The sequence below is a fragment of the Stigmatopora argus genome, chromosome 10 (assembly GCF_051989625.1).
Source record: "Stigmatopora argus isolate UIUO_Sarg chromosome 10, RoL_Sarg_1.0, whole genome shotgun sequence".
In the NCBI taxonomy this organism is placed as follows: domain Eukaryota; kingdom Metazoa; phylum Chordata; class Actinopteri; order Syngnathiformes; family Syngnathidae; genus Stigmatopora; species Stigmatopora argus.
Genome location: NC_135396.1, coordinates 858,802 through 885,000, shown reverse-complemented (window position 1 = coordinate 885,000; position 26,199 = coordinate 858,802). Strand labels below are relative to the sequence as shown.

General features: G+C 44.4%; 3 protein-coding genes and 1 long non-coding RNA gene across 9 annotated transcripts in view; 2 read left to right on the top strand and 2 right to left on the bottom strand.

The window, feature by feature from the left end:
• LOC144083292 (neurobeachin-like) overlaps nt 1-4,649 on the top strand; it is a 120,616-nt gene extending 115,967 nt beyond the window's left edge. For both annotated transcript variants that reach the window (XM_077611004.1, XM_077611006.1), the window contains 6 exons: nt 1-89; nt 1,004-1,174; nt 2,267-2,368; nt 2,445-2,641; nt 3,083-3,234; nt 4,269-4,649. The exon at nt 1-89 is cut by the window's left edge and continues 61 nt beyond it. In XM_077611004.1, coding sequence (XP_077467130.1) covers nt 1-89; nt 1,004-1,174; nt 2,267-2,368; nt 2,445-2,641; nt 3,083-3,234; nt 4,269-4,359 — 802 coding nt within the window. In that variant the 3' untranslated portion in view covers nt 4,360-4,649. The remainder of the gene's footprint in view (nt 90-1,003; nt 1,175-2,266; nt 2,369-2,444; nt 2,642-3,082; nt 3,235-4,268) is intronic.
• A 471-nt stretch (nt 4,650-5,120) lies between these two features.
• LOC144083533 (serine/threonine-protein kinase DCLK1-like) lies at nt 5,121-15,632 on the bottom strand. 2 transcript variants are annotated; one of them, XM_077611480.1, is made up of 15 exons: nt 15,362-15,630; nt 14,054-14,425; nt 12,941-13,302; nt 9,333-9,432; nt 9,156-9,272; nt 8,991-9,085; nt 8,636-8,875; nt 8,434-8,553; nt 8,235-8,381; nt 7,803-7,936; nt 7,646-7,723; nt 7,026-7,119; nt 6,867-6,947; nt 6,684-6,800; nt 5,121-6,536 (listed from the first exon to the last, which is right to left on the bottom strand). In XM_077611480.1, the coding sequence occupies exons 2-15, from the start codon at nt 14,412-14,414 to the stop codon at nt 6,336-6,338; spliced, it is 2,247 nt and encodes a 748-aa protein (XP_077467606.1). In that variant the 5' UTR covers nt 14,415-14,425; nt 15,362-15,630; the 3' UTR covers nt 5,121-6,335. The 2 variants fall into 2 exon arrangements, with proteins under 2 accessions (XP_077467606.1, XP_077467605.1); XM_077611479.1 differs by having other exon boundaries at nt 9,156-9,432; nt 15,362-15,632.
• On the top strand, nt 12,582-24,162 carry LOC144083535 (uncharacterized). Of its 2 annotated transcripts, XR_013303575.1 has the most exons (6): nt 12,582-12,632; nt 16,324-16,411; nt 18,048-18,198; nt 19,653-19,748; nt 21,783-22,039; nt 24,015-24,162. It is a non-coding gene; the product is annotated as an uncharacterized LOC144083535 (long non-coding RNA). The 2 variants fall into 2 exon arrangements; XR_013303574.1 differs by lacking the exon at nt 12,582-12,632 and having other exon boundaries at nt 16,266-16,411.
• LOC144083534 (spartin-like) lies at nt 16,836-23,916 on the bottom strand. Of its 3 annotated transcripts, none has more exons than XM_077611482.1 (8): nt 23,699-23,915; nt 22,702-23,348; nt 21,813-22,010; nt 20,720-20,882; nt 20,468-20,662; nt 19,196-19,354; nt 18,032-18,122; nt 16,836-17,732 (listed from the first exon to the last, which is right to left on the bottom strand). In XM_077611482.1, the coding sequence occupies exons 2-8, from the start codon at nt 23,341-23,343 to the stop codon at nt 17,528-17,530; spliced, it is 1,653 nt and encodes a 550-aa protein (XP_077467608.1). In that variant the 5' UTR covers nt 23,344-23,348; nt 23,699-23,915; the 3' UTR covers nt 16,836-17,527. The 3 variants fall into 3 exon arrangements, with proteins under 3 accessions (XP_077467608.1, XP_077467607.1, XP_077467609.1); XM_077611481.1 differs by having other exon boundaries at nt 23,703-23,915; XM_077611483.1 differs by having other exon boundaries at nt 17,581-17,944; nt 23,703-23,916.
• Nucleotides 24,163-26,199: the final 2,037 nt, after the last annotated feature.

Genomic DNA, 26,199 nt, shown 5'->3' with positions numbered 1-26,199 from the left:
GCAGTGCTTCGTGGTGACAGCCGACAACCGCTACATCCTGGTGTGCGGCTTCTGGGACAAGAGCTTCCGCGTGTACTCGTCGGAGACAGGTGGGCTAACGCCGGGCGGGGGTGCCGGGCGGGGGCGCCGCCGTCCAAGGTGCGCTCGCTGGTGCGTGGCAAAAAAACCAAAACACCCATCTCTTGTTTTTTTGACCTCTTTCCACTCTGCTAGCTTAAACGTGACATTATTCCAACGGTACACCGAATAAGCGAGACATACCAGCGTGAGAGTAGAACCGCATTTTTTAGTTTTTTTGCCATGTGAACCAATCGGCGGACATTGACAGGGACGGACGAACCCATCGACTTAACCCTTGGTTTTGAATTTGAATCTTAAATTTGAAGTTACAAAAAGCAACATTAACCATCTTTTGGCTTCATATTATATCGCGCCCATGTTATCTCCAGTGCTTTATAAGCCTGGTGGGCCACCTCTTAAAAATAAAACCTAACATTCCTTGTCAATTTGAAGTTACAAACATTTTGACAAGCAACATTGCCGACTTTAACATTCAAATGTGATTCTTTGGAGTTCATATTATGTCACAACAATGTCATCCCCACTGCTTTATAAGCCTGGTGGGCCACCGCTTGAAACTACAACTTAATGTTTAACTTCCTAGAATGTGGACATCACATTTTTGGTTGTCACAAGACTACAATGTTACATTTTGGACGACAAGGCGTCCACTTATGACATGGACATCATTTTTCTCAGAAACTCCATCATGTAAAAAGATAATTCTTTGTTTTTACACTCATCGGGTCCCAATTAGCCTAAATATCAAAAAGAAAAGAAAAAATGCATGCCTTGCAAGAGTGTGGCTCTTAGGAGGTTAAAGCGACCCTGTTCCAGCTGTTTGCCATTGCACTTAATCGCATGGTATTTTTGTTGTTTTCTCCATAGAACGTATGTATGTTCGCATGTACATTTTGTCAACAGTTGTCGTTGTTTTGTGCAGGAAAGCTGACGCAGATCATCTTCGGCCACTGGGACGTGGTGACTTGCCTGGCCCGCTCCGAGTCCTACATCGGGGGCGACTGCTACGTGGTGTCCGGATCCCGGGACGCCACTCTTCTCCTCTGGTACTGGAGCGGACGCCATCACATCATCGGAGACAATCCCGCCAACAGTAAGTCTATCTTTGGGCGCCGACGTTTTCGACGGCCAATTAAGAATTTCGGCTCGACTGCGTCCAATTAGCCGGCGGCCAGTTCCTTCGCCGGCCGCGGGGATTTGCCGAGCGTCTTCTTCCGCGACGGAAGGCGTAGCGGTCTTCTCGCAACAAATGAAAACCTGAAAATAATCCAATCCCTTTCACTCGGGGGGGCTGGCGGCGATGTTTTGCTAATTGAATTGTCATTAATGGCGGGGAAGAAATTCTTAAATCTCGATTAAGTGGATCCCACTTCGTTATAGATGTATTCAAATCTTGATTAAGATCCCAAAATGTGTGCTTTTTAATAGTTTTACATTTATTATTAAGGTATATTTCATTTCAAGCAAATGCAGGAACATAGATTTGATTTTTTTAAATGGTTAATGTGATTTGTGGAAAAAAAATGTCAAATGTCATTTTATCCGAGAACCTGACGACGACTTTTAAAATCAGTTCTTAAGTCTTTTGCTGCCATCTTGTGGCACTTGTAGGAAAATTCCCATTTAGGCATCAATTACTGCGCAATTTTGCACTCGAGTGAAAGCACAGCCAAAATTTGGCGTTCATCCGCTCGAGGTCACGCGATGGCAAAAAGGTGAGGTCATCAAAATGGCGTCTTGGGGTCAATCGCGCGAAAGCTTCACCGCCATGGTCGTCCTGAGGGTGAAAACCAGATTGAATGTTTTGTCGGACAGGTGAGCGACTCAAAGTCCCTGTCTGCCTTCTGGGGCTTCCCGTGACACGGACCCCCCCTCTCCCCAAACAAGCCCCCTCTCGCCGTCGTTCTCGGAGCAGCTGCCGGTCTCTACGGGACCGCGTCCGTCACCGAGTGGCCGACGAAGGGGGGGCGACGAGGGGCCGACTGTCACTCAGACGTGACCGAACGGATTAGCCTGAAATCCAAGCGTTAGTTTGTCTCTCCGAGCAGAAGTTCTGTACGCTAAGCTTTTAGCGGTCACTGACTGACGGCGCCAGGCCTCCGATTCCTTTTGACTGGGACATCGACATATTGCTTTGTTAGCGACGATCGTCGCACAAAGCTAATTTCCGAATTTTGGTTTTCAGACGACTACCCGGCGCCGCGGGCCGTCCTGACGGGCCACGACCAGGAGGTGGCGTGCGTGGCCGTCTGCGCCGAGCTGGGTCTGGTCATCAGCGGTGCCCGAGGTTGGACCCCGATATTCACATCACTCCCTCGCTTGGGAGCCTCACTGTATGTGGCATGTGGCGTTTTCTCCCCCAGAGGGTCCGTGTCTGGTGCACACCATCACGGGGGATCTGCTACGGGCGCTGGAGGGGCCCGAGAGCTGGCGGCGGCCCCGGCTCATTTGCGTGTCCAGCGAGGGCCACTGCGTGGTCTACTACGAACGCGGGCGCTTCTGCAACTTCGGCGTCAACGGCAAGCTGCTGGCGCGCGCCGAGCTCGACGACAGCGCCAGGGTACGTCTTTATTTTTTTAAGCCTTTTTGGGGTGCTTTTTAGTCATTTATTCTCTGAATTATTGCAATACAGCAATCCCTCGAATATCGCGGTTTCACTACATCACATTTTTTTCTGGGGGATTTTTTTTTGTTAATAAAATTAAATTAAATTATTCGAACTCAGCACTGTAGTAAAAAATTTTGTTTTAATTTTTTTTAAAGTTCATAAAAATGTGAAAATACACGCTGAAATTTGCAAGCGGAAGCCACTCCCCTCAGCACTGAAGTTAAAAAATTAAAATAAAAAATAATTGTATTTATTTATTTTTATTTATTTTTTAAATAGGGGTGACCCTACTTCACGGTTTTTCGTTTATCGCGGCCAAGTCTGTCTACATTACCCTCGATAATCGAGGGATAACCGTATTGATTTTTTTGCGGGGGGCGGGGCTTTTGGCAGGCCATCCTCCTGAGCAGCGACGGCCACAACCTGGTGACGGGCGGCGACAACGGCGTGGTGCAAGTGTGGCGTGCGTGCAGCTTGACGCCGCTCTACGACTATCCGGCCTGCGACGCCGCCATCCGAGCCATGGACTTGTCACATGACCAAAGGTCAGCACACCGCCATTATTTTGCCTCCTGACAAAAAGGACGCGTACAAAAGATCTACTTTCTACTCGTTCAGTAACTTTGGCCGAGTTCAAAATACACGCTATGACACATAGATGTACAATTAGTTTGGAGCGGGAAGGATGGCAGCATTCAAACAATGCTCAAAAATAAAAATACACGCTATGAAAATGACAGATAGATGTCCAATTCATTTGGAGTGGGAAGGATGGCAGCATTCAAACGATAAAAATATTATTTAATAATTTTATTTAATTTTATTACTTTATTGTCAATGTTTTGGGCCATTTTAACTATAGTTGACTCTTTAGTTATTGAGTAATATTTTCTTATATTTTAAGTATATATATGTACACCAAGATATGATTATGTATCGAGAAAAAAAATCTAAAAAAAGAGGTTCATTTCCATATGAAAAGCTCATTAAAAACCAAATTTGGAAAAATTGTGAATATCCATAATAGTGCAACATTTTCATTAATATATAAACACTCTATTTCCGACATTTTGATATAAATTAAGTGTTACTCATTTTTAGGAAATGGTCACTTTTCAGAAAGTTACTTAAAATATATCAATTACTGTATGACGCAATACAAAGAGAAGAAAATGCATACCCAGACATAAAGACACCGAATTATAGATTGAGTTTTTCGACTTTGTAAAGTTGCAAATCCATTTTTCAATAATAAACAATACGACTGACGCCCGAGGGAAGAAAGCCGTCTGGTGCCTGTTTACGTCACGCTCGTCGGAAAGACTCGCGTCGGAGAAGTCGGCCTCGTGCTCGCCGCCAATTCACAATCGGCTCCTTCTGTCCGCGTGGGCAACCAAAAAAACCGCGGCCGCTAGGTGGCGCACGGCACGTCAAAACAAAAACAAAAAAACAAGGCATCCATTGATTCACGGAGCTCCACAATTCAATTCCTGCAGAAATGATCTCCGTCAGCGAGCAAATCAATCCGTCTTGATTAATCGCGATTAATCGCGATGGGGTGCCATTTTGTGCTTTTCAGGACGCTGATCACAGGAATGGCGTCGGGAAGCATCGTCGCATTCAACATCGATTTCAATCGCTGGCATTTTGAACACCAACACAGGTATTGACCGGACCCGCCTCCAATAGGACGCCGTTTTTTTTAAATTATTATTATTTTTGGCGCCTACCAAGCAAATCGAAACATGTAAATATGCAAAGAAAAAAACAACAACTTCCAGGATTTGTATCCAGACTGGAACGGAAGCTGATTTGGACTCAATGATCAAATGTTGGATTTAGTATGGACACGTGCAGATTCCTTTTCTTGGGTTATTTTTCAAAAGAAAATATGGTCATTTAGTTTATTTAAATACATCTTGTTATTTAAGCGTCTTTTTTTATATTCATGTCAGTGTTATGTTTACATCAAGATCCGTCTGCTCTTTTGAATGTTTAAAAATGAAAGATGTTTTCTCTTGAAATGTGAATTCATTGCTACTGTTTTTAAATCCAAGTGCTTTTACTGCCCTCTGCTGTCTAAACTTGGTACAGCGGCACAAATCACTTATTTTTCATTTATAAATACAAACGAGAAATAAAGCTATTTTGAAAAGCGGTGTAGTATGACGCTTAACCCTTTGCAGCCCATTAACTCATTGGCTATTTTTATAACATTTCATTCATTTATCATTACAAAACAACTTTTTACTGCAGGTGTATGAAACTAGTATTTTAGAAATTTTTAAAAAAGGTATGTATGCTAAATGCAAGTGGGGTAGCAAGGCCTATTTTAGGGGGTCTTCCACCCTTTTTAGCCCCCGTCCATAATTTTTTTTATTCATATTTTTCAAAATTTCTCATAATAAAAAGACCATGTAATAGTGAGGCTTTTATTTTTTCTTAAAATTCCAATGCATATTCATTCATTTTCCATTCCACTTATCCTCACAAGGGTCGCGGGGGTGCTGGAGCCTAACCCAGCCAACTGCGGCCACCAGGCAGCCAATCACAGGACAGGAGGAGACAAAGGACAACTTGACACTGTAAGGTAAGACTTCTTTTTTTTTTTAAATAAGACCATGTATAATAAGGCTTTTATGTGTTTAAAAAAAAGACCATGCATTGAAGGCTTTTGTTAAAAAATGTTATGCATAGCAAGATTTTTTTTATTTGCTTAATGCTTACTTAATTAAGGAGTATATGTGGGTTTTTGTTGTTTTTCCTAAAATGAGTAGGTCTTCCTATCCAGCTTTAAATTGTCAAAATTTAGAGAATGACAGTCTTATCGATGACATCTGGAGAATTATCCGCTAACAAAAGTTGAACTCTGTTGTTTAATTTCACAATCGATGCTGAGCAGGCACTCCAAAAAAAAACAATCTCCGTGTACAAGCAGTTAAAAAGAGATTTTTCATCATTGAAACGAGCCCTGATGGAATGGTAAGAATACATACAGCTAGTACATTAAAATGCACATTTTCAAAGTCAATCGTACAGCTTTTGTGCCATTTCATTCCACAGCAGCAGCCCTTAAAAGCAACCCCAAAAAAATCCAAGCATGCACCGAGATTTTAAAAAAAAGAAGGCCCTCATCATGATGACTTTTCCAAATTTCACTTCAACTGGAAGCACTGTGCTACGTCATGTAAGTTCCATTTCATTGTTTGCCTTTTTGACGCCAAAACGTGTGCTTTTTGTGGGCGGGACGCCATTAATTGCACTTCGATCTTATCATTCCTCTGTGCTCTTTAAAAGTGGAAACCGTTTAGGGTTAAATACGGTGGGCAACAAGTGTCGAGGAAAAGTCCAAATGCTTTGCAGAAAACAAACAAAAAAAAAAACATAAAGATACCCGGCCTGGATCTGCCAAAGTTTCAAGTATATAGGAACAAAAACAAACATGAAATGGAGAAAAAAAGGTACTAAGTCACCAATTGGAGATGATCTCACTGGCCACTAGAGGGCAGTCTCCGCCATCTGTTGTTAAGTAATAGTTAGTACTTTTGCAAAGCGTTGGGATTACGCTATTCAACCGTTAGTCGTCAGCCATGGCAGGCCAATTTCGCAAAACGGGTAAGATGATAGCGGCAAACCGTCGACTAGCTCAGAACGGAGACACGGGCGAACGCGCGGTGTCGGCCGAACCCGGCGAAAAGTCCTCCGACTCGGACGTGAAGTCGCATGGCGAAAGGCCGGCCGGGGAGACGGCAGGGGAGGGGCGGGCCCCGTGTGGGAAGTCGACCTTTGCGGCCAAGTCGTCGGGTCTTTGGCGCAAAACTTGCCTTTCCTTGTCGAGCGGCGTGTTCTGGCAAAAGACAAAGAAGATACGACTTTACAGACTCCAGCACCCTCGTGGCCCTCATGATTATCATCGGCATGGAAAAGGAATGGATGCATTTGAGATCTCTCCAAAGAAATGATCATTTCATGTCTGGCTGGCGTTTGTCCTCACCGTGATGACCATGACGCCGGCCGTGGCGCTGCCGCCTTTGGCGCCGGTGTTGAAGTTCTTCTTGATCCCGACGGCCACCGGCAGCTGCCGATGGTTCTCGGGCGCGCCGTCCTCGCCCTGAGAAAAAGACATGTTTCCCGGTGTTCTCCATCGACGCAAAACGGTGACCCACGATCTCCTTACGTTGACCCAGGGGTGCTCCAGCACCTGGGCGGCCGACAGTCTCTCCTCCACGTCCACTCGCAGCATGCCGGCGATCAGAGCCTAAAGGAGAGAAGAGACGCGCCGTCAAAGCCGGCAGGCGGTCGGCGCCGGCGGGTGATCGCTCGCCGGCTCGCCCACCTTGGCCGAGGGCGACACGTTGTCCCAGTGGGGGGCGGGGAAATTCAGCTCGGCTTTCAGGATTTCCTTCAACTCAACTTCCTGGTCTTCACCACTGTTGTGCAAACAGGCAACAGGCGTCCAACTTACGTCAACATTCAGCGGATACCTTTTAAAAAAATTTTATCCTGGTATTATCTAAGCTAGCCGTCCAAACAGCTTTCCGCCATGAATTCAAATCAGACTGGAACTCTCAAAGGCGGCGAAAGCATTAAATGGAAGGGTACTCGGACGTTTGGTCCCCGGACGTTTGGTAGAACGGAAGTTTGGTCGCCGGGTTGTTACTGTTTAAACCAGCTCTCAAAATTATACTCATGAGAGAGTGCGTTTAATATCTAACTATCTAATATCAAAATATCAACAGTAAACTCTGTCATAATTTGACAGCGAGCGAACCCGGCGACCAAACGTCCATTCTACCAAACGTCTGTTCTTCCAAACGTACGTTCTACCAAACGTCCGTTCGACCAAACGTCCGGTCGACCAAACGTCCGGTCGACCAAACGTCTTTCGACAAAACGTCCGGTCACGAAATGGAAGACATGTATTTTTCCTCAATTTTTTGCAAGAACGCATCCTACCAATCGAAGGGCGGGAAACCACAAAGCAGAATATATGTGATGACGCCGGCGGCCCACACGTCCACTTTCAGGCCGTATCTGGAATTGAACGGTTGAAGGACGGTTCAGAAAGGAGAAGCAAAAAAAGAGGGGGACCTGGACCAAGAATCACCCTCACCCCTTCTCCGCCACGATCTCGGGCGCCACGTAGGTGGGGGTGCCGCACACCGTGTACAGGAAGCCGTTGACCACGGTGGCCAAGCCGAAGTCGCCCAGCTTCAGAGACTTGCTGCCGTCGGCGTGCTGGAAAACCTTGGGGTCGCAAAGCGCACGCGACATCCTTTAGCGCCGAGTTGGGTTCCTACGCTAGCGTACTGTAGCCATTACAGTGTCTTGGATGGAAAATGCTATCACTGGAAAAAGTCAAAGATCCTCCCAGCCGGCACACAAACACAGCTAGCTAGCTAGCATGCTTGCCAGCTAGCGCCCCTAGCTAGCTAGCGCATAGTTGCCGTCTGTGTTTGTGTGCCGGCTGGGAGGATCTTTGACTTTTTCCAGTGGTAGCTAGCTAGCTAGCTAAAAGAAGCTAGTGGAGTCGGGAAGCGCCTACCAGGAGGTTTTCTGGCTTGATGTCTCGGTGGACGATGTTGAGGGCGTGCAGGTACTTGACGGCACTGGCCAGATTGAAAAGCATGCAGCTGGCGTCTCGCTCCGTGTACTTGGTGGACGAGGTGATGGCATCAAAGAGATCGCCTCCCTGCAAGAGCGAGGCTCAGAAATGTCCGAGTTTCAATGTCAGACGGCTTCACCTTGACCAACTCCATGACCAGATGAATCTCGTTCCCAGTATCCATCTCCTCGATGAGCAGGACGATGTTGGGGTGTTTCACCCGTCGCAGGATGGACACCTCGCTCTGGATCATGTGCTCCTGGACACCAAAGCACGCATGGACGAGTGGCGACGCGGTCCACGGGGTCCTGGCCGACCCGCGGACGTACGGACGGACTGACCTTTCCTCGGCATTTGTCCTTGCTGATGATCTTGAGGGCAAATTCTCGACCCGTGCTTCTCTCCACGCACTCCCGCACCACGGCGAAGTTGCCGCTGCCTAGCGTGCGGCCCACTTTGTAGCGCTCCGCGATGGAGGCCGGGACGGCCTCACCTTCGCCGCCGGGCCCGTCGGCTTCGTCCGTGGAGATGTAGACTTTAACGGAAGACAACGACGGCGAAGAGCCGCTATGCTGGGAGCCCTGAGGAGAAAAATGGTGGCTAGCATCATGGTTGGAAGGAGTGAAGCATTATCTGTCATTTTTAGAACCCATTGCAACTGGTTTGGACACGTGCGACTTATAGTTGGAAGAGTACCTGACGTCTCCTGACGCTGGCAGGACTGGTAGGGGATGGGCAAGGGGACTTCCCCGATCGCGGGGTGGACAGTTGGCTGCCAGCCGTCCCATTGGCTGCCGGCAAAGAAGCACAAACTGCTGCCGCTTTCGTTCCCCAAGCCAGAGCCGCTTTGCTTTTTCTCACCCGAGCCCCCGGAGGAGGGCGACTTGCTCCGGCGAGACGTTCCGCCGCCTCTCGGAGAACAGCGACCGTGCACCGAGGGGAGACGACCGTAGGAGGAAGACTTGGACACCCTGCAATCTGGACGCAAACGCAGATGAAAACCCCCAGTGGTCCAAATGGACGGGACGCCAGACGTACCGCTCTCGTCCAAACTGAAGTCATCTTGGTATCGGTACTTCTCCGGTCCGCAGGCGAAGAAAATGTCGTCTTCTGCGAAAAAGTCCTGAAGGCACGTCACCTGAAAAAAATGGCCAAATTATTTTTTTAAAATTAAGATTGGGACTCCCAAAATCAAATCAAGCCATCAAAACATCAAGAAATGTGTCACTATACATGTGACCCGTGCCCAATGTGAGGCCGACGCGCGAACCACTCATCCGCCGGGCCGCCCATTCATAGCTATTAATCATTACATTTTATTATGACTAAATCATTTATGTGTAGTAGACATGTGATACTGGTGTGTGCCCATAGCGACCAATGATGATGTTGCTCACACTGGTAGTCAGTGGGCTGGAAAAGGCTCCAGCACCCCCCCGCATCCCTTGACTGAATGCGTTACTAATGACATTGAACGATTTATTTTAAGAGGCACAAATGCAAAAGCATGCACGGCACTTAGTAGCTTAAGCAACAAGATTGTAAAGAGATAAACAAGCGGCGTCTTCCTTGATTTTGTTTCAAGCGAGTCCACTCAGCGCTCATCAATAACTCAAAAGACGGCGATGGCGCTGGCGTGCTGACCTTGGATTTAAAAAATACTTTATATCCAAAGCAGCCCTGCCAAAAAAATCCATGGCGCCAACTGGGACACGTGCTAACACGGTCAAACAATGGACTCATCGGAGGACAGTGGACACGCCCTCGGCGAGTCCGCCCCTCCCCCAAAACACGCGCCCAGTCCCAAAGGACGGAGGGATGCCCGTTGCCGAGGAGACGGAGGGGTGGGGGAGGAGACGATGAATGCTGACCGGTAAAATGCTAAAAAAAAAAACGCTACATCGGAGGGCCGGTTAGAAATAATTGGCGAATTAACCAACTAACAGCTTTTCTGATGGTCCAGAGATCATTTACAGACATTGCATTTTGGGTAAATCCTTTTTAAAGCAAGTACAGCAGTACACTGGTTGTTTTACAGAATAATGAGTGCCCCGAAAGTGTAAAAAAAAACAAGAAACACGAACGTGCAAACGGGTAGACAGCTTTACGAGTGCTAACTTATGGTTTTGCAGCTCATTTGTCAGCAAATCGATAGCAGGACCGTTGCTAACGTCCTCTTAGAAGACATCTAGCCTTTCGTGGCAGGCTTTTGTGCACTTTGTTTGGACAGAAGACGCTTCACGGTTCACGTGGAAACCCAACTATCGATTTCTCAACCGCCCACGCCAAGGGTGTCAGACTCGGTCGGGTTGGTTCGCGGGCCGCTTTAACGTCAACTTGATTTCACGTGGGTCGGACCATTTTAGATATAATATTTAGATTTTTTTAATAAATGGATTTAAAGAACTGGATTAAAATCCCTGAATATTCAGTTTTTATAGATCTAAAACAATGTTTATTTTGGCTTTTTTATATATTTTTAGATTTTACAAATAATTTTTGAACTAAAAACACAGAAAAAATGGCTTAAAAAATGACAATTATTGATTTAAAAGGGGGGAAATCAGGAAATTTAATATACATCGATACTCTTCATTTTAATTTGATCCGAAAACAGAAAGTCTGCACTCATGATTGACTTTCCCGGGCCACACAAAATGATGCGGCGGGCCAGATTTGGCCCCCGGGCCGCCACTTTGACACCTGTGGCCTATGCCAACCGATAACCGTTAAACAAAGGACATCCATTTTTTTTGCTTAGGAAATCTCAGCAAATTGAAATATTGCTTATAGTACAGCGCCATTTCACATTTGTTTATCTTTCTGCATAACATATTTATTGATATATTCCATTTTCTGGGTTATATTATAAAATGGGCTAGCTTCGGGCTAATAGTCCGGTGTGTATTTTTCTTACGTTTTATGCCTTCACCTTTAAAAATAATAGCCGCTAATAATAACGATGAATTATTTCAACCTTGTGTGCTTTTGATTCCTAATCCGTTTAATCCCTTTAATTAAAACTGGAAATAATTGATGAAGAAGGAGCTCAGGTAACAGACTTCTCCCTCACCCGTCATTGGCTGTTACGGCGCCAACCTTCCTTTTCATCTACGCTTAAGCATCCAGATTTTTGAATTTGGAAAAAAAGCCTAAAATGCTAAAATAGCTCTTTTCCTGCTGACTTTGTTCTCAATGCTAAATATAGAACGTGCTGGATCCGTACCGCAATCCGCGTCGCTAACAGATGCTACGTGCCCGACAGCAATGAGCGCCGGTCGGGGGCGGGGCTAATGGACTTGCTGTGTCACGGGAAATCAATACGGTGGAAAGTATCGCCTTCGCCGCTGCCCTAGTTACACCACTTGAGCGCTACTTGGATCACGTGGCGCGCCCATACCAACTGGGAGGAGCCCTTGCCTCCCAGTTCAAATGGTTTTTGACCTCTATTCCCGCCCATGGCGCCCATGGCGGCCAACGGGCCACTCTATCCGAGCGCCACGTGCTCCACGTCGGCCTCGCCGCATCAAAGAACCCTCTCACGCGCACGCTGCTACACACGGGCTAGCGCGCCGCTCTGCGGCAGTTTCTAAGCAACCGGAGGAGGAGAGCGAGTTACCATGGTAACTGTAGACACTATCAGAGAGGAGGATGGGAGGGGGAAGTCAAAGTCATTCCATTTTTTTTAAAGATCAAACGGGGCAGTGGCAGTAAGTTTGCTGAAAATGTTTGTTTGTAATAATATACGTACTACGTCCATTATGGATGACCTTGTTGGATTGGCGCTAATGTAGTGTATGGCAAGTTGCTAAATGGAATTGATTGGTCAGTTGTTAGTGTATCAGCGGATATATCTGCCTAATGTCCATTCCGAAGAGGTACTTTAAACAGAGCCCGGGAAACTTCATTTCCTCTTTCCCGTGGATTTAAAGTCGGTAGATTGGTTTTCGATCGGAAGGTTGGCATTTTGAGAACGAGGAAAATAATTCTATAACTATGGCAGGGCGATGATGTGATCCAGATCATAAAAATTTGAAGTGGACGATCAGCCTTGTGTGGAGTTCCTCAAGAAAATGTGTCTTAAATATTTTCTATTTATTGTTTAATATGTCAAAACATGCTAATTGTTCTATGTTTGATTTATTTGTTTTTATTGTCAGTTGATATTTTTAAAACATTTTAAATTAAAATTTGTGTAATGATTATTAATATATAGTAATGATTATATTCATTCATTCATTTTCTGAACCGTTTCATCCTCACTAGGATTGCAGGGGGGGTGCCGGAGCCTATCCCAGCTGACTTCAGGGACCCCGAATGAATGGCCAGCCAATCACGGTAATTACTATATTTTACTCTTATTCTTTTCATTGATTTTAAATTTTAAAAAGCAAAATTAAAACATAAATTAAAAAAATGGGTAAAAAAAAAAAAACTAAAAAAATTGACCATTCTGGTCCAGACTGATTATCCGTTAATCTGTATTCTAGATTTTAAAAGTTTAAAATAGCAGCTATAGCTAAAATGCTAATCATCCAGTAATGTAACAGTAAATAATGTGAATTATCGGTGGCCCGATTGGCGCTGAAACGCAACCCTTCGTCCCCTTCTGGCTTTTGGTTCGGACTCGAACGCAGAACACATACCGCCTTGCCGTCCACGGTGAAGAGCCTTTTGACGGCCCCGCTGTCCAGCTTGACGGCGTCGGTGATGTCGGTCATGACCTGCTCGAAGGAGTGCGCCGTCTTCTTGTTGAGGAGGACGCGCACGGCCTTGCGGGGTTTGACGCCGCTGCGCACGATGGTCACCAGTTTGGGCTTGATGAAGTCCTTGTTCTCGCGGGTCTCCGGCGAGTCGGCCCTGCCGCTGCCCAGGGAGGGCGGGTCGCGGGGGGACGCCGACGCCGCCGCCGTCGGCGTCTTGGCGCCGGACGACCAGTTGGGGTTGACGTTCTTGGCGTACTCCACTTTCTTGTAAGGCTCGAAGGAGGCGCACACGTAGCTTTCTCCTGGAAAAAAAACCCCAAAAGATGCTTTCTTGTTATTTCAAGTCCCACTGAGATGAAAAACAATTTAGCTAGTATTAACTCGCATATAAGCCGCCCCTGCGTATAAGCCACACCCTTAAAATGGCCTTAAAATCTTTGAATTTTACAATTTCTCGCGTATAAGACGCCCCCTGGTTCATAATTTTCACGGTTTAAATAGGGAGTACAAAACTGTGTTGCTTTAAAGGGAAAATCTTAACAAAAATAATCGCACATGCTATTTTTGAGATATCGTATGAATCAAAAGCACATTATTAGGGTCAATATAGCCATAAGGAAGTTAGTCATCCATCCAGTAAGGCACTAGTGTCAAAGTGGCGGCCCGGGGGCCAAATCTGGCCCGCCGCATCATTTTGTGTGGCCCGGGAAAGTAAATCATGAGTGCCGACTTTCTGTTTTAGGATCAAATTAAAATGAAGAGTATAGATGTATATTAAATTTCCTGATTTTGTCCCTTTTACATCAATAATTGACATTTTTTAATCCATGTTTTCTGTTTTTTTAGTTCAAAAATATTTTTTTAAAAAGTGCTAGCCTAGCTAAAGAAACCAACAGTACTACGTTAGCCATCTAATGGTAGATCATGATTTACATTTTGAGATGTACTTTTTTTGCTATTAACCAAGGCTACACGATTCTACGATTACGATATACATGATCCTGTCAAGTGAGCGTTTGTAAATCAAGGCAGGGGATTGATTAAAAATCTGACCTTCCACTAGTTGATCCATGTTGGCAATCCTGGTCACGCCGTCGATGGAATAGATGTTCCGGACCCCTTGCGGCAGGTTGACCTTGTCGGAGAGCGCTCGCGTCAGGTCGGCCAGCAGCGCGTCCAGGGATCCGAAGCGTTCCTGCGAAATGGCGTAGACGATCCCTTGGAAGTAACGGTCGCCGTTGCGGTAGAAGCGCACTTTCTTGGCCTTCTTCTCCGAACTCAGCGTCTGCAGCGTCCGCGTTCGGTACAGGCTGCAGTGGGCGCTGCGGGTGGGGCTGGCCAGACCGTTGCCCCTGGAGCCCCGACGGACGTACCGCTGCGCCTTGTCCCGTTCGTCAAAGTGTTCCAGCTCCATCTTGGCGGGTTCTTAGAACGGAGACCAAAAAAATAAAACTGCTTCATTGCTAGACAGACCTGAAAGGAACGGCGCCCCACTCAGGATACGACGTTTAGTCCCGTCAATGGCGCTAAAATACGAGTTTTCGGAGCCAGTCCTCCCAGAATTGGATCTCTATTGTGGTCAGTGGCAGGCAAGTTCATTTTTGGTCACCTACTGTTGATTTTGAGGTACTTCTGGGTCACTTCTTATTGATTTGGGGTCAATTCCTGTTGATTTCGATTTCATTTCATTGTTGTTGTTTGTTTTACCAAGAGAGCAACAGGAAGTATTGCGGAAATGCCACAAACTGGGGTCTGTACCTGACCCAAAACGAACAGGAAGTGAATCAAAATCAACCGGGTGTCACCCAAAATCCACAGTATTTGAAAGCACCCCATATTTCCCAGATCTTGTATTCCACATCTTTTTAAAAGTCAACCACTTTTATAGGACTGTATCCCACGGCCACTAACTGCATTAACGCGATTTCCCAAAGAAAACCAGCAGATGACGTCCACTAGGACTAGCAGTCATTTTTCCACAAAAGGTTCAAGCTCATCTTTCCAGTCATTTTCAACCCCCTGAAAACACGTGACTTGAATTTGGGCCTGCATAATGGCGTGCTCCAAAAGTTGGGGTATTTTTCCAAAGCCTGAAAAGTATTTTACATTTACGGATTTTGCGATTTCAACAAATCCGATCTGGCTGCCCTTCTGAGCCTTCATTCATATTTGAGCTAAGCTGCTCGAACGGCAAAGAGTAGCGTGTCACACCCATCCCACGTATGCTCCCTCTCTGGACCCCTTCCACCATCAGGACATTTCATTCATTCTAAAGAATATTTAAAAAAAGATTAAAATTGAAGCGATAAGAATGCAAAAGAAAAAAAGAGATAGGCATGAGATTTGGATGATTGTTCCTACCTTAGTGATGCGAGTAGACACGTGTCAGAAAAGGTGTAAAAGTGCCTTGTGATGCATCGGTTTGATGGCAATGGCGAGGACGAGGACGAGGCGAGTCGGAGCGTCCCTTTGTTGCTTCATGTGAGCTCACACCCGCACGCCGGGAGGAGGAAGGCGCCGGAGCCGCTCTCGCTCTCGCTCTCGCTGTGGCTGTCCTCCTCCACCCTGCTGCTCCTCCTTCCTCCCCCCCGCCTCCACCTGCTACCCTCCTCATCTTCATCTTTCCTCCTCGGCCATTGCGGTGCTGGACCTGTGTGTGTGTGTGCCTGTGTGTGTATGTTTGTGTGTGTGTGTATGTTTGTGTGTGTGTGTGTATGTTTGTGTGTGTATGTTTGTGTGTGTGTATGTTTGTGTGTGTGTGTGTCTGTGTGAGAGAGTGTTTGTGTGTGTGTGTGTGTCTGTGTGAGAGTGTTTGTGTGTGTATGTTTGTGTGTGTGTGTGTGTCTGTGTGTGTGTGTGTGTGTATGTTTGTGTGTGTGTGTCTGTCTGTGTGTGTATGTTTGTGTGTGTATGTTTGTGTGTGTGTATGTTTGTGTGTGTGTATGTTTGTGTGTGTATGTTTGTGTGTGTATGTTTGTGTGTGTGTATGTTTGTGTGTGTATGTTTGTGTGTGTGTGTGTCTGTCTGTCTGTCTGTGTATGTTTGTGTGTGTGTGTGTGTGTGTGTGTGTTCACCATAGCATGAATTGGGAGTGGCTTTTCGCTCGCAGGGGGAAAAAAACTCCATTTTGGGTCAAAAAGTAGATGATAACCCGTCCCACTGCAGTAGAATAACTGTCACTACCATTTTTATTTTTAAATTTAAACATTGAATTTGGTCATTAGAAAAGTCAAGATTGTTATTTGCAGTTCATCATTAAAATTGTAAAATGAGTATGTTGCCATATAATCCATTTTTGTTTTTGTTTGTATTTGTTTTAACAGGCAAGCTGGCTAATTATGTTAGCCCTGTGGCAAGGGTCAAAGTCAAATGAAAGCTGCACATTCATTGGTCACAGCATGCTGAGGTTGGGTGAGTAAAAGCGTCATATTTAAATTTCTTTATCTCATTTTACGAGTGCAGAGAAATGGATAATATGACAAATAAACTCGGCTTTTTGCCATTTTACGCTACGTATAAAATCACCTTCCACTCATATGAAACGGCTTATATGCGAGAAATTGTGAAAATCATCTGCGTTCCCACTCCCATTATGTAATTCTTAAATGAATAAAGGTTATTTTAGGTTACAAAGACATTTTTTCTTAAAATAACACCCAAAGGGGATTTATATTAAAGTAATTAACTTGACATTTAAATTAAGGTGACTATAACAATATGTTGCTAGCCAGCTAACCTTAGCTATGCTAGGCTAACACTTGAACAGAAGCCATAATTGTTGTTTTTCTCTAAATAGCGATAAGCCATATCAAATAAACACCACACAATCCCAAAATATAGCAGCAAAATACTTTATTAGCATCACGCCAGGATTCACATATTAGCCCAAGGTTATGCAGTGGTTAGACCGCACGTTCCAGTTGGCCGGGAAAGACATAATCCATGTGCTAATTGGCTGATTAGCATGTTAGCGATGAAGCACACCTTAATCCACACACATTAGTCAGTTAAAAAACTTCAAGTTAACAATCATGTGACTCCGAGTTTTGAGTCCAATGATTTGAATATAGCAGCACTGCACGTTTGAAACAAACCATTTCAATCACACAACATTTATCCACATAACGTAGTACACTTTATCTCGACCAACATTGAAAATTGGGAATTAGTATTGTACATTTCAGACAAAACGTTGAGCTTTTCGTCTTTGGTTTGAAAAATATTTGTATGGCTTTAAAACATTACTTCTAGGCACAAACAGTAGTTCTAACAAACTTTACTCGCAGGATTAGGAAAATAAATAACTCGTCTTCCTTAGCTTTGCCTTAGTTCATCTGAAATGTATATATATATATATATTACTTTAATTTACTTCACAGTGCACCAAGTCTACATTAAAGTTAATAAGTTAGGTATGAAAATAGTAAATAGAAACGGTATGTAATCACACTTTTTTTTTTTTTAACTCTAAATATTTAAGGCATGAGTGGTTAACGCTGGTCAAGGTTTTTTTTTGTTTTTTTTGAACTATTTGCTAGATTTTTCTACTTGTTTCTGTCTATCCCCTCGTTCTTGAAGCTTATAGTCCTCCAGAATGGCCCGAGCCGTCTGCTTGCCCGTCCGTTTCACCACCGCTTTGACGCCCAAGTTTTCGATGTTGAAGGCGGCCACGCCCACGTTGATGGCCGAGTTGACCGCGTTGTCCGTGGCCTGCCCGGCCGCCGCGCCGTACCTTTTGATTAGGTAGGGGGGGGAAGGGAGGTAGTTGTTAAGATTGCAAGCGAAAAAGAGAGGAATTGATTTGCAAAAGATGGGATCATTTTGTATTTAGTAAACAGCCATGCTTGTCATGCAAATGGCAAAGGGTTAAGCGACTGTTTTGATGGTTAAAATGATCACTTGGTGCTGTTAGGTGGGTCAAAGAGGTTTTGCAGACCCCTAAATCTGCAAAGCAAATCAAAACGGGCGAGGAAGGAGGTGAGCCAAGGGACAAATCACACAGCTAACGTCAGTCATCTAAAAAAAACTTACTTGTGTTTGACCGTAGTGACCGTCTCGGAGGCCACGCTCGTCGTGATGTTCTTAGCCGCCACTTCAAAGCCTGTCCACATGGTGGCGAATCCTGGATAAAAGGCGCAATTTCAATGGAGTTGGAGTCACTGCACTGCTTTGCCAACCACACTGAACACAAGTTTAAGGTCAGTTTGCTATTTCAGTACAGTGGTACGTCGTGATACGACAGCTCGTCATACGACAGCTCGTCATACGACATGCTCGTGGTACGACGGAAATTTCGATCGAATAATTTGCCCAAGATACGATCAAAATTTCGTGATTCGACCAAGCCAGGTGGCCATGGCACTGTCTTTTTTTACATCTCTTTCGTGTATAAAATATATTGACGAGCACTGGGCGGACTTTGCATTTCCACACCCGTTTTTTTCTTCCCCACCTTGGTCTACATTTACATACAAGGTAAACAACAATGGATCGGTAGAGTTTGGCAAAGAAAAGATCTGGAATACACTCTGTAATCAGCAGCAAGTTCCAAACAACTCTTGATGCGTTCGTTTTGAAGACTCCGGCGGAACGTCCGGGTGGGGACTAAGGTAAAAAAGATTAAAACAAAATTAGAATTCAGTTTCGTGTGAAGTTACATTAAACGTTGAGTGTGTCTGTATATATTTATCCAAGTTAATTTAAATTTGTTCGTTTACGGGTGCGTTGTTGCCGTGGATAAAGTCCCCCCGAACACCTCCCCCCGCCTCCATGTGTATGTCGCTGTCTATATCCTCGGCGAAATGCGTCTAATTTTACTTCTATTATACACATTTTATTACTATTAAACCACTCGTTATTTATTACTTTGTCAATACATGGCGAATTAGAAGAAATAAAACATTTTTTCCAATCCGATATCCTGTTTTCGGTGTTTTTTCAGAGGGTTGGAACGAATTAATTTGTTTTCAGTTCATTTCAATGGGAAACGTTCGCTCGAGTTACGAAAATGCGCGACATTCGATCTCAGTCTCGGAACGGATTACGATCGTATGTCGAGGTACCACTGTAGTTAAAAAGTGTAGCGAATACGTTTGTAAACACAGACGGTTTCTAGAGCAGATGGCAACAGCTACCTCTGCTGGCACAAGTGAGAATAACAGTCAGAGATAGGAACGACGCTGGCATTTTTACTACCTTGCACACCGCTGGCAGCCACCACCATGGCACCGTCAATGTTGGAGCGCCCGTCCTTGTCTTTGCGCATGGACTCGGGAACGAGTTTCCCACCGTGTTTCTTGACGTGCGGCGCCAGCTCCCGTCCCACGCAGCCGGCCACGGCGCACACGCCGTCCACTGCGAGATAGAACGGGAATTATTTGCTGAAAGTCAAAGCGTTATTTATCCCGACAACATGGCGAACATTGGAGGAGCTGGGAGAATAAAAAGACAGGAAATTCAATGAGAGTGGAACGTGAAGGTAACACGATTCCATGTAAAAAAAAAAAAAAAAGCTAATATGCCAAGTTCATTTGATATATCGACCATTTCTTTGCAGTTGTATTTATTAAATGCATTATTTAAAAAATGGCTTTATTCAACCAAGATAGGCATGTTGTGACCCATAAATGTTGTGGTTTTGTTTTACTTTCAGGCACGCCGATGGGCCACTGCTATTAAGCAACTTGTGACAAAAGGATTTGCTTGAATTGGATTATGGCAACATATACTTCATTTGAGATTTTTACAGGTAAGTGTTCATTGTGTCCAAAATGTCAAGTGCATAGTTTCCTCATGAACCAATTTAAGTCTGCTTTTATGGTGTCAGTATAAAAAAAATACAGGAGGGTGTCAAACTCGGGTTTGTTCGCGGGCCGCAATAACGTCAACTCGATTTCATGTGGGCCGGACCATTTTTAAAATAATATTTTAATCTTTTTTTCTATTTAAATCGTTATTAAAAAACTGCATCAAAAGCCCTAAATATTCAGATTTGTTTATAGATTTAAAAAAAAATGTTTGAGCTTTTTTTTTTCTTCGTGAGGGAAAATATCTTATTAGTTTTTTATTTCAAAAAGAAACAACATATTTTTGGAAATATGTTCAATATTAAAGTGGAAAATATTTTTTTTCTATATTTATTTTTAGATTGTACTAAATGCTTTTTGAACTAAAAACACAAAGGAAAAAAAGATAAAAAATTGCAATTATTCACTTAAAAAGGGGAAAATTGGGAAATATAATATACATCTATACTCTTCATTTGAATTTGATCCTAACACAGAAAGTCGGCACTCATGATTTACTTTCTCGGGCCGCACAAAATGACGTGGCGGGCCAGATTTGGCCCCCGGGCCGCCACTTTGACACCTGTGTTCTATAAGGTCGGAAAAGGATTTAATTTTTGACTCGGGCGATAGATTGGTCATTTTTCTCGGGGAGCGCAAGCAAAAATGAAAATCCACTGACCTAGAAATTGGCTGACTTTGACGGCGCCGCCGGTGGCCTGCTTGGCCACGTGGAGCCCTTTGGTGACGCTGGGACTGACGTGGGCCGGCTTGTCTTCCGGCGTCATGTGCTCCCGCAGTTTGGACGCCCCCTTGTGGATGGCCTTGCCCGTTAACTCGGCTCCTTTGACCAGACCCCAGCTCAGCCACGAAGCCCCTACGCGAGCGGTGGGCGTCAACGTTTGCCGGGAAACGCCGCCTTCGTCGACCTCACCTGTCAGAATACCGCTGGCCACCTTCTCGCTCCACTCGGGCAGATTCTTGTCGTCCTCCGCCGCGGCCCTGGCCTCGTCCTCGTCCTCGCCCGGCTCCCGAGCAGGCGTGACGATGGACACTTTGTTGCCGAGGTCCACGCGCTCTGAGGCCTCGTCCGCGTCCTGTTGGAACACACACATGACGGCGTGAATCTCGCCGCTTCGTAGCTTTCTGTGGTGACGCGGCGACACTTGTCACAAAGCCGCAACTGTTTCCAAACAAAAGAGTGTCCACGACCGGCGATCTGCCGCTTTCGGCAATAGAAAAAGCGCCTACTTGGCGATTCGGCATCCGCTCCTGCCGACGAGTAAAGGACGGCTTGCTGCGGCTTCTGCTAACAATTGCTCGTAAGAGCATTATAAGTTTTAATGCTCCAATCCCTACAATGCTGAGGCAGAGCCGGTCACGTTTCCTACTGACATGTTTTCATACTATCAAAGAGTCGCTTGAGTGAAATGGTTAGAAATCAATTTTGATCTTTTAAAAACAAAATACTCTAAGAATCAATTGACGACATCTACTAGTGATAAGCTAATCGGTGAGAGGCTGCATTTTTCCCAGGAAAAACAAACATTTTTAACCTCTTTGGCTGTCACAGACAGCACTCAATGTCCAATCCATTCACTATAGGAGGGTAGCAACAAATAAACAAACATCAATTCACTCCCACCCTTCCACCTCTATTGAATTGGACATCTTCTAGTCATAAACATCTTGAAAAATGACATTTACAATACAATATTGGATTGGACATCCACCGTATTTTGCCAAACTAAAAAAAAGTGTGACTTATAGTCCGGAAAATGCGGTACTAGCGATAAACACTTTCGCAAAATACATAATACACAGCATAGGCACGTTATTTCTTCTTACTTGCCAATACCGATGATAGTGCCGTAGTGCTGTATTGGCACCGGTACTGTTAGCGCTGGAATGCTAACTGTCAATGTTGTCTTTGCAATCCAATTGTTCATTCTCAGTACAATTAATATTTACATTTTTCTCCGCTCATTAGCACGCAGATCTGTTGGCGTGACGTCGCGGCGCCGTACCTGCACTCGGAGCTCGGTCATCTGAGCCAGCAGATCCCGGAACAGCTCCCGGTCGGCGGCCGGCAACTCGCTGGACAGAACCACGCCCACAAAGTGTCCCGGCGCCGGAGCCATCACGTCGGGGAACATGAACACGCCGTTGTTGCACAACAAGACGGGCGAGTTGGCGCACATGAGTGGATACAGCCAGTCGCACACCTGCCGGCAGAGAGAAGTTAAAACAAAAGGTAGAACATCAACAGCACTGAAACATGACCATTTGTTGCCTGGAGTGGTTGCTACGGTAACTATAAGGAAGTCCATCAGTACTAAATACAATAAGTTTCAGTGAAGTAACTACTAGCTAGCGCTAATGTGATATGTTCATTGTCATTCACCAGGGAAATTCCCCTTTTTGTGGTCAATTCTGCCCCATGACAGGAAAGCCCCAATTCCTGTGGTTTACTGGATACCAGCACAAAAATAAGAGGACTAATTGAGTGGTAAAATCTCACCCGCCACTTAAAAGTTCAAAGTCTGGATTGCTTACCAGCTTAATTACTTGGAAGTGAGAAAACATGACCATGTGGTTATGCTCCTCAACTAAGACATGCAAAGAAAATAGTTTAACCTGACTTTTTTGTAATCTGGAATACTGTACAGTGATGTCACTCCAAATAAAATTAATGTCACCTACAGGACAGGATTTTTTTAAAAACTAAATCTGGAAAAAAAGAAACATCGCAACTTATTTCCCCTCTGACACATTATTTTTAAGTAATTAGTAATTAAGAAGGATGTGCGTGGGTTTTCTCCGGGTACTCGACATCCCAAAAACATGGATGCTAGGCTAATTTAGCACTCTAAATTGTCCTTAGTGTGGTTGGTGGTCGAGCAGAATTAGCATTACCTGCAAAAACGCGGGTGGTCTCCCAGCTGCCACCTCGCTGAACTTAACCAGCCGCAGGTAACCCGGGTACGAGGGGGCGCTCACGTGGCCCTCGGGTGTTACGAAGAATATCTGCACCCCTTGCGGGATGCACAGCAGCTCCTGCGCATCCTCGCCCGGGGGGCTGGGGGTCCGGCCGTAGAAGTCGTCACCCACCAGAGACAGCTCGCCCGACTCGGTCCCGTACGAGAGAGACAGGTGGCCGTCGGCCGGTCGGGGGGTGTAGACGGGCGGCCGGTCCGATACGTGGTCGGGCGTACCCCCGGGGGGTCCGCTCGCTCGCCCGTCTTCGACGGGAAGTTGAGCGGCGGTCTCCAGCGCGGCAAGGCGCGAGGTGATGTTGTCCAACGTCTCCTGGGTTTTGCGCTGCATCTCCCGAGCCGACTCCCAAGAGGCGCCCACGCACTCGCCGCCCCGCGAGGGGACGCTGATAGCCCGAAGGAGATGCTTCCGGCCCTTTCTGTACAGCTCCAAGGCCCGATGCTTGTCTCCTGCCTCATCGGCTGTCAACGCCGTGTTGATGCATTCCAAGCCCCTATCGTAGCCATCTTTGATCACTTCAAGTCTGGCGTGGTCGAAAGCTTCATCTTTGACTTTTTCCATTCCCTCTGAAATCACATTCTTATTACAAAACAGTCTTTCAACAGCCCATTAGTCACAGCAATTTTGATGAATAAGCTATCTTTACAAGTCCTTCATGGTTTATGACAAAACTGAAAACAATAGCTATTTTCCATTGAAGTATTATAATTCATTGAAAACATGATGACGCATACCTCGAAAAATATCATCACTTCCAAACTAGCTACCTTATCCCTCTGCATGCTTACATTTCAACACCTAAACGACAAATTAGCCATTCATTTGCACAACTTTTTACTTCGAAGTATTATATGACAGTTGTGTTGACAGCTATTTAGCGGTAGTTTCCCGTTAGGTTGTAAAGGCGTTGACATACCTACCAGATAGATAGCCGCCGGTTAGCTTACACTGCTACTAATGTTTCAACGTGAAATGATGCACTTCACGATTTTCACTCCACGGAGTTGAAAGTGGATAAATTTGGGCCCTGACACAACGACAACTCTCTCAAAAGTCGATGTGACGCAACAGAACGATGTCAGGAGGGGACTTTTTAATCAATATCCGTCTCGAGTTTATATTTTATTTTGAAGGTTTCAAACCGGAAATGTCAACACCGTGGCTCAAAATGTTTTTCTTAAAATGTAATGGGGTTGATTTAACTGATAATTTAAAATTGTATATGTTTTCAGGCTACATATATGCAAGTTGGTTTTAATCCACTGCAAAAAAAAATCCAAAGGAGTTTGAAACAACGTCTGCCGGATGTGTATGCCTGTTTTGGTGCCATTGACGCTGCTTTCCGTTCCGGTCCATTTTTCCTGGTTTGTTCCACGAGATGGCAGTAAGTAAACTTTCCTTATTTTTAAACAATCAACGTGCTTTTTCTTAATCGGATGCATTTTGACAACACTATATTATTGTAATTCGACGTTAACACCCAACCTAACTATTTTAAAATGATAGTTTCAAAAGAAAACACCGAATGAAGTTAAAAGAAAACACTGAATGAAGTTAAAAAACATGAAGGCGATCATTAAGTGATAAAATTGCCCTTAAGTTACGGGAATCGCGAGAACCCCACTAACTATAGAGCCCACATTTGTCAAAAGAGGTGATAAATATTGCAAAATGCAAGAAAATATGAACTTTTTCGGTTTATGCTAATTTTAACTGGGGGCTAATGTTAATTAGCCGCGACCGTGACACCTGTAACGTTCTTCGAAAGGACAACTTCCGGTTGTTTTTTTGTTTGTTTTTTCTCCCTACAATTATACGTGTTGTTATGTTAACCACATATTGTTTAAAACTTTTTACATGCTGATTTATCATCTCATAAAATATCTGTCTCAATGCTGTCTAAAACTTGCTCCGTGTGTGTATGTGTCATCGTTTATCGTCAACCTACACAAGGGACTAAAGATGGAAATTAGCATTCGGCATATGAATATAAATATGTTTATTAATATGTGCCGTCCCTTATTAAATAACCCAAACTCAATTACTATTGATGAAGATGGTGAGTATTGACGCTTATGGCCTGCAGATGGCAACAAATTTTAACCCAAATGTAACTCTTTAGAAAATGCATTGTTTTCCCGTTCTCCTCCGTAAAGCAATTTATCACTCTCGTATAGTATTTGCAGCATTATGGATGGAAGCTATCATGTATACTTATAATGAGCATGAGGTTATTTATGGTCATCATTGTGTGTAGTAACTCAACATTGTAAAAACAAAACAAAAAAACCTTTACGTTCAAGGGCTATCCATTAGTCTTTTATTGTTCCTTTGACTTTGAATTAGTTTTTACTGCTGACACAAAATGGCAACCTTTCTTCTCCGCTATGGTGATTTTGTTATACATAGTAATGACTAAAGGCACCTTATATGCTAGAGTTTGAACTCCTATTGACATCAAAATGCTCAGAATTTATTGCAGGCCTCGCCATGTCGACTGACGGTGTCCTCGTTTCGTTCGTGTTTCCCATCCGAAGCGCCCGCTCGCGCGTAAACGCCGCCGCGGGTTTTCTTAAGTGAAGACGCCTGTCCAAGTTACCCAACACGAGTATTTTGCTATCATCTGGAGCGGCGTGATGCTAAATATGGTTTCAATCTGGTGACAAATAATAATTGTGCACACATGCTCACTCCATAACGTTTTTCAAAACGACTAAAGCGCCTTTAAAAATGTCTCATAACTCCAACCAGAAAAAAACTCAATTTAAATCGTGTTTGAGTGAGCGAACGTACATTTCCAACAATATCGCAGTAAAACTCGGTTGACCCCTTATACTGATATTTCAGCAGTGATATCATCATAATAAATATTACCGCACAGCTTTATGGGACGGAGCAGTACAGAGTGAGAAGATAAATGGAATTAAAAACCAAGACCAATAATATAAGCCTTCTTATGCAGAATGTATTTACGATTGTTTCCAGTGTGGAATGATCGCGTCTAAGTGCCGTTGACGCTGATAAACATGCCATTCGTTTGGACTGGGAGGTCTGGCAGCGATCATTCAGTGTCAAAATCATTTTTGTGGCCAACTAGGATGCCGTAATTAATCGACTAATGAATTGACAGCTTTGGTAAATCATTGGTAGACGTTAAAATGCGCTTTTGCGTCTTTTTGAGCCTCTTAATTGCACATTGTGTTATAAATTAGATTTTATTTTTTCACATTTTTTAATTAAAAAAAGGGAAAATGATTAAATATTTCTTATCTTGTATTGTTTTAAAACTGTAAATATTCAATTTTCATTTAATGTATTTGTTACAAAAAAGGGTAAAAGAATAAACAGTGGCAGTTAAAAAAAATCAAACATTTAGAAAATAATTTAAGGTTAAAAAAAAATTGACATTTAGAAAAT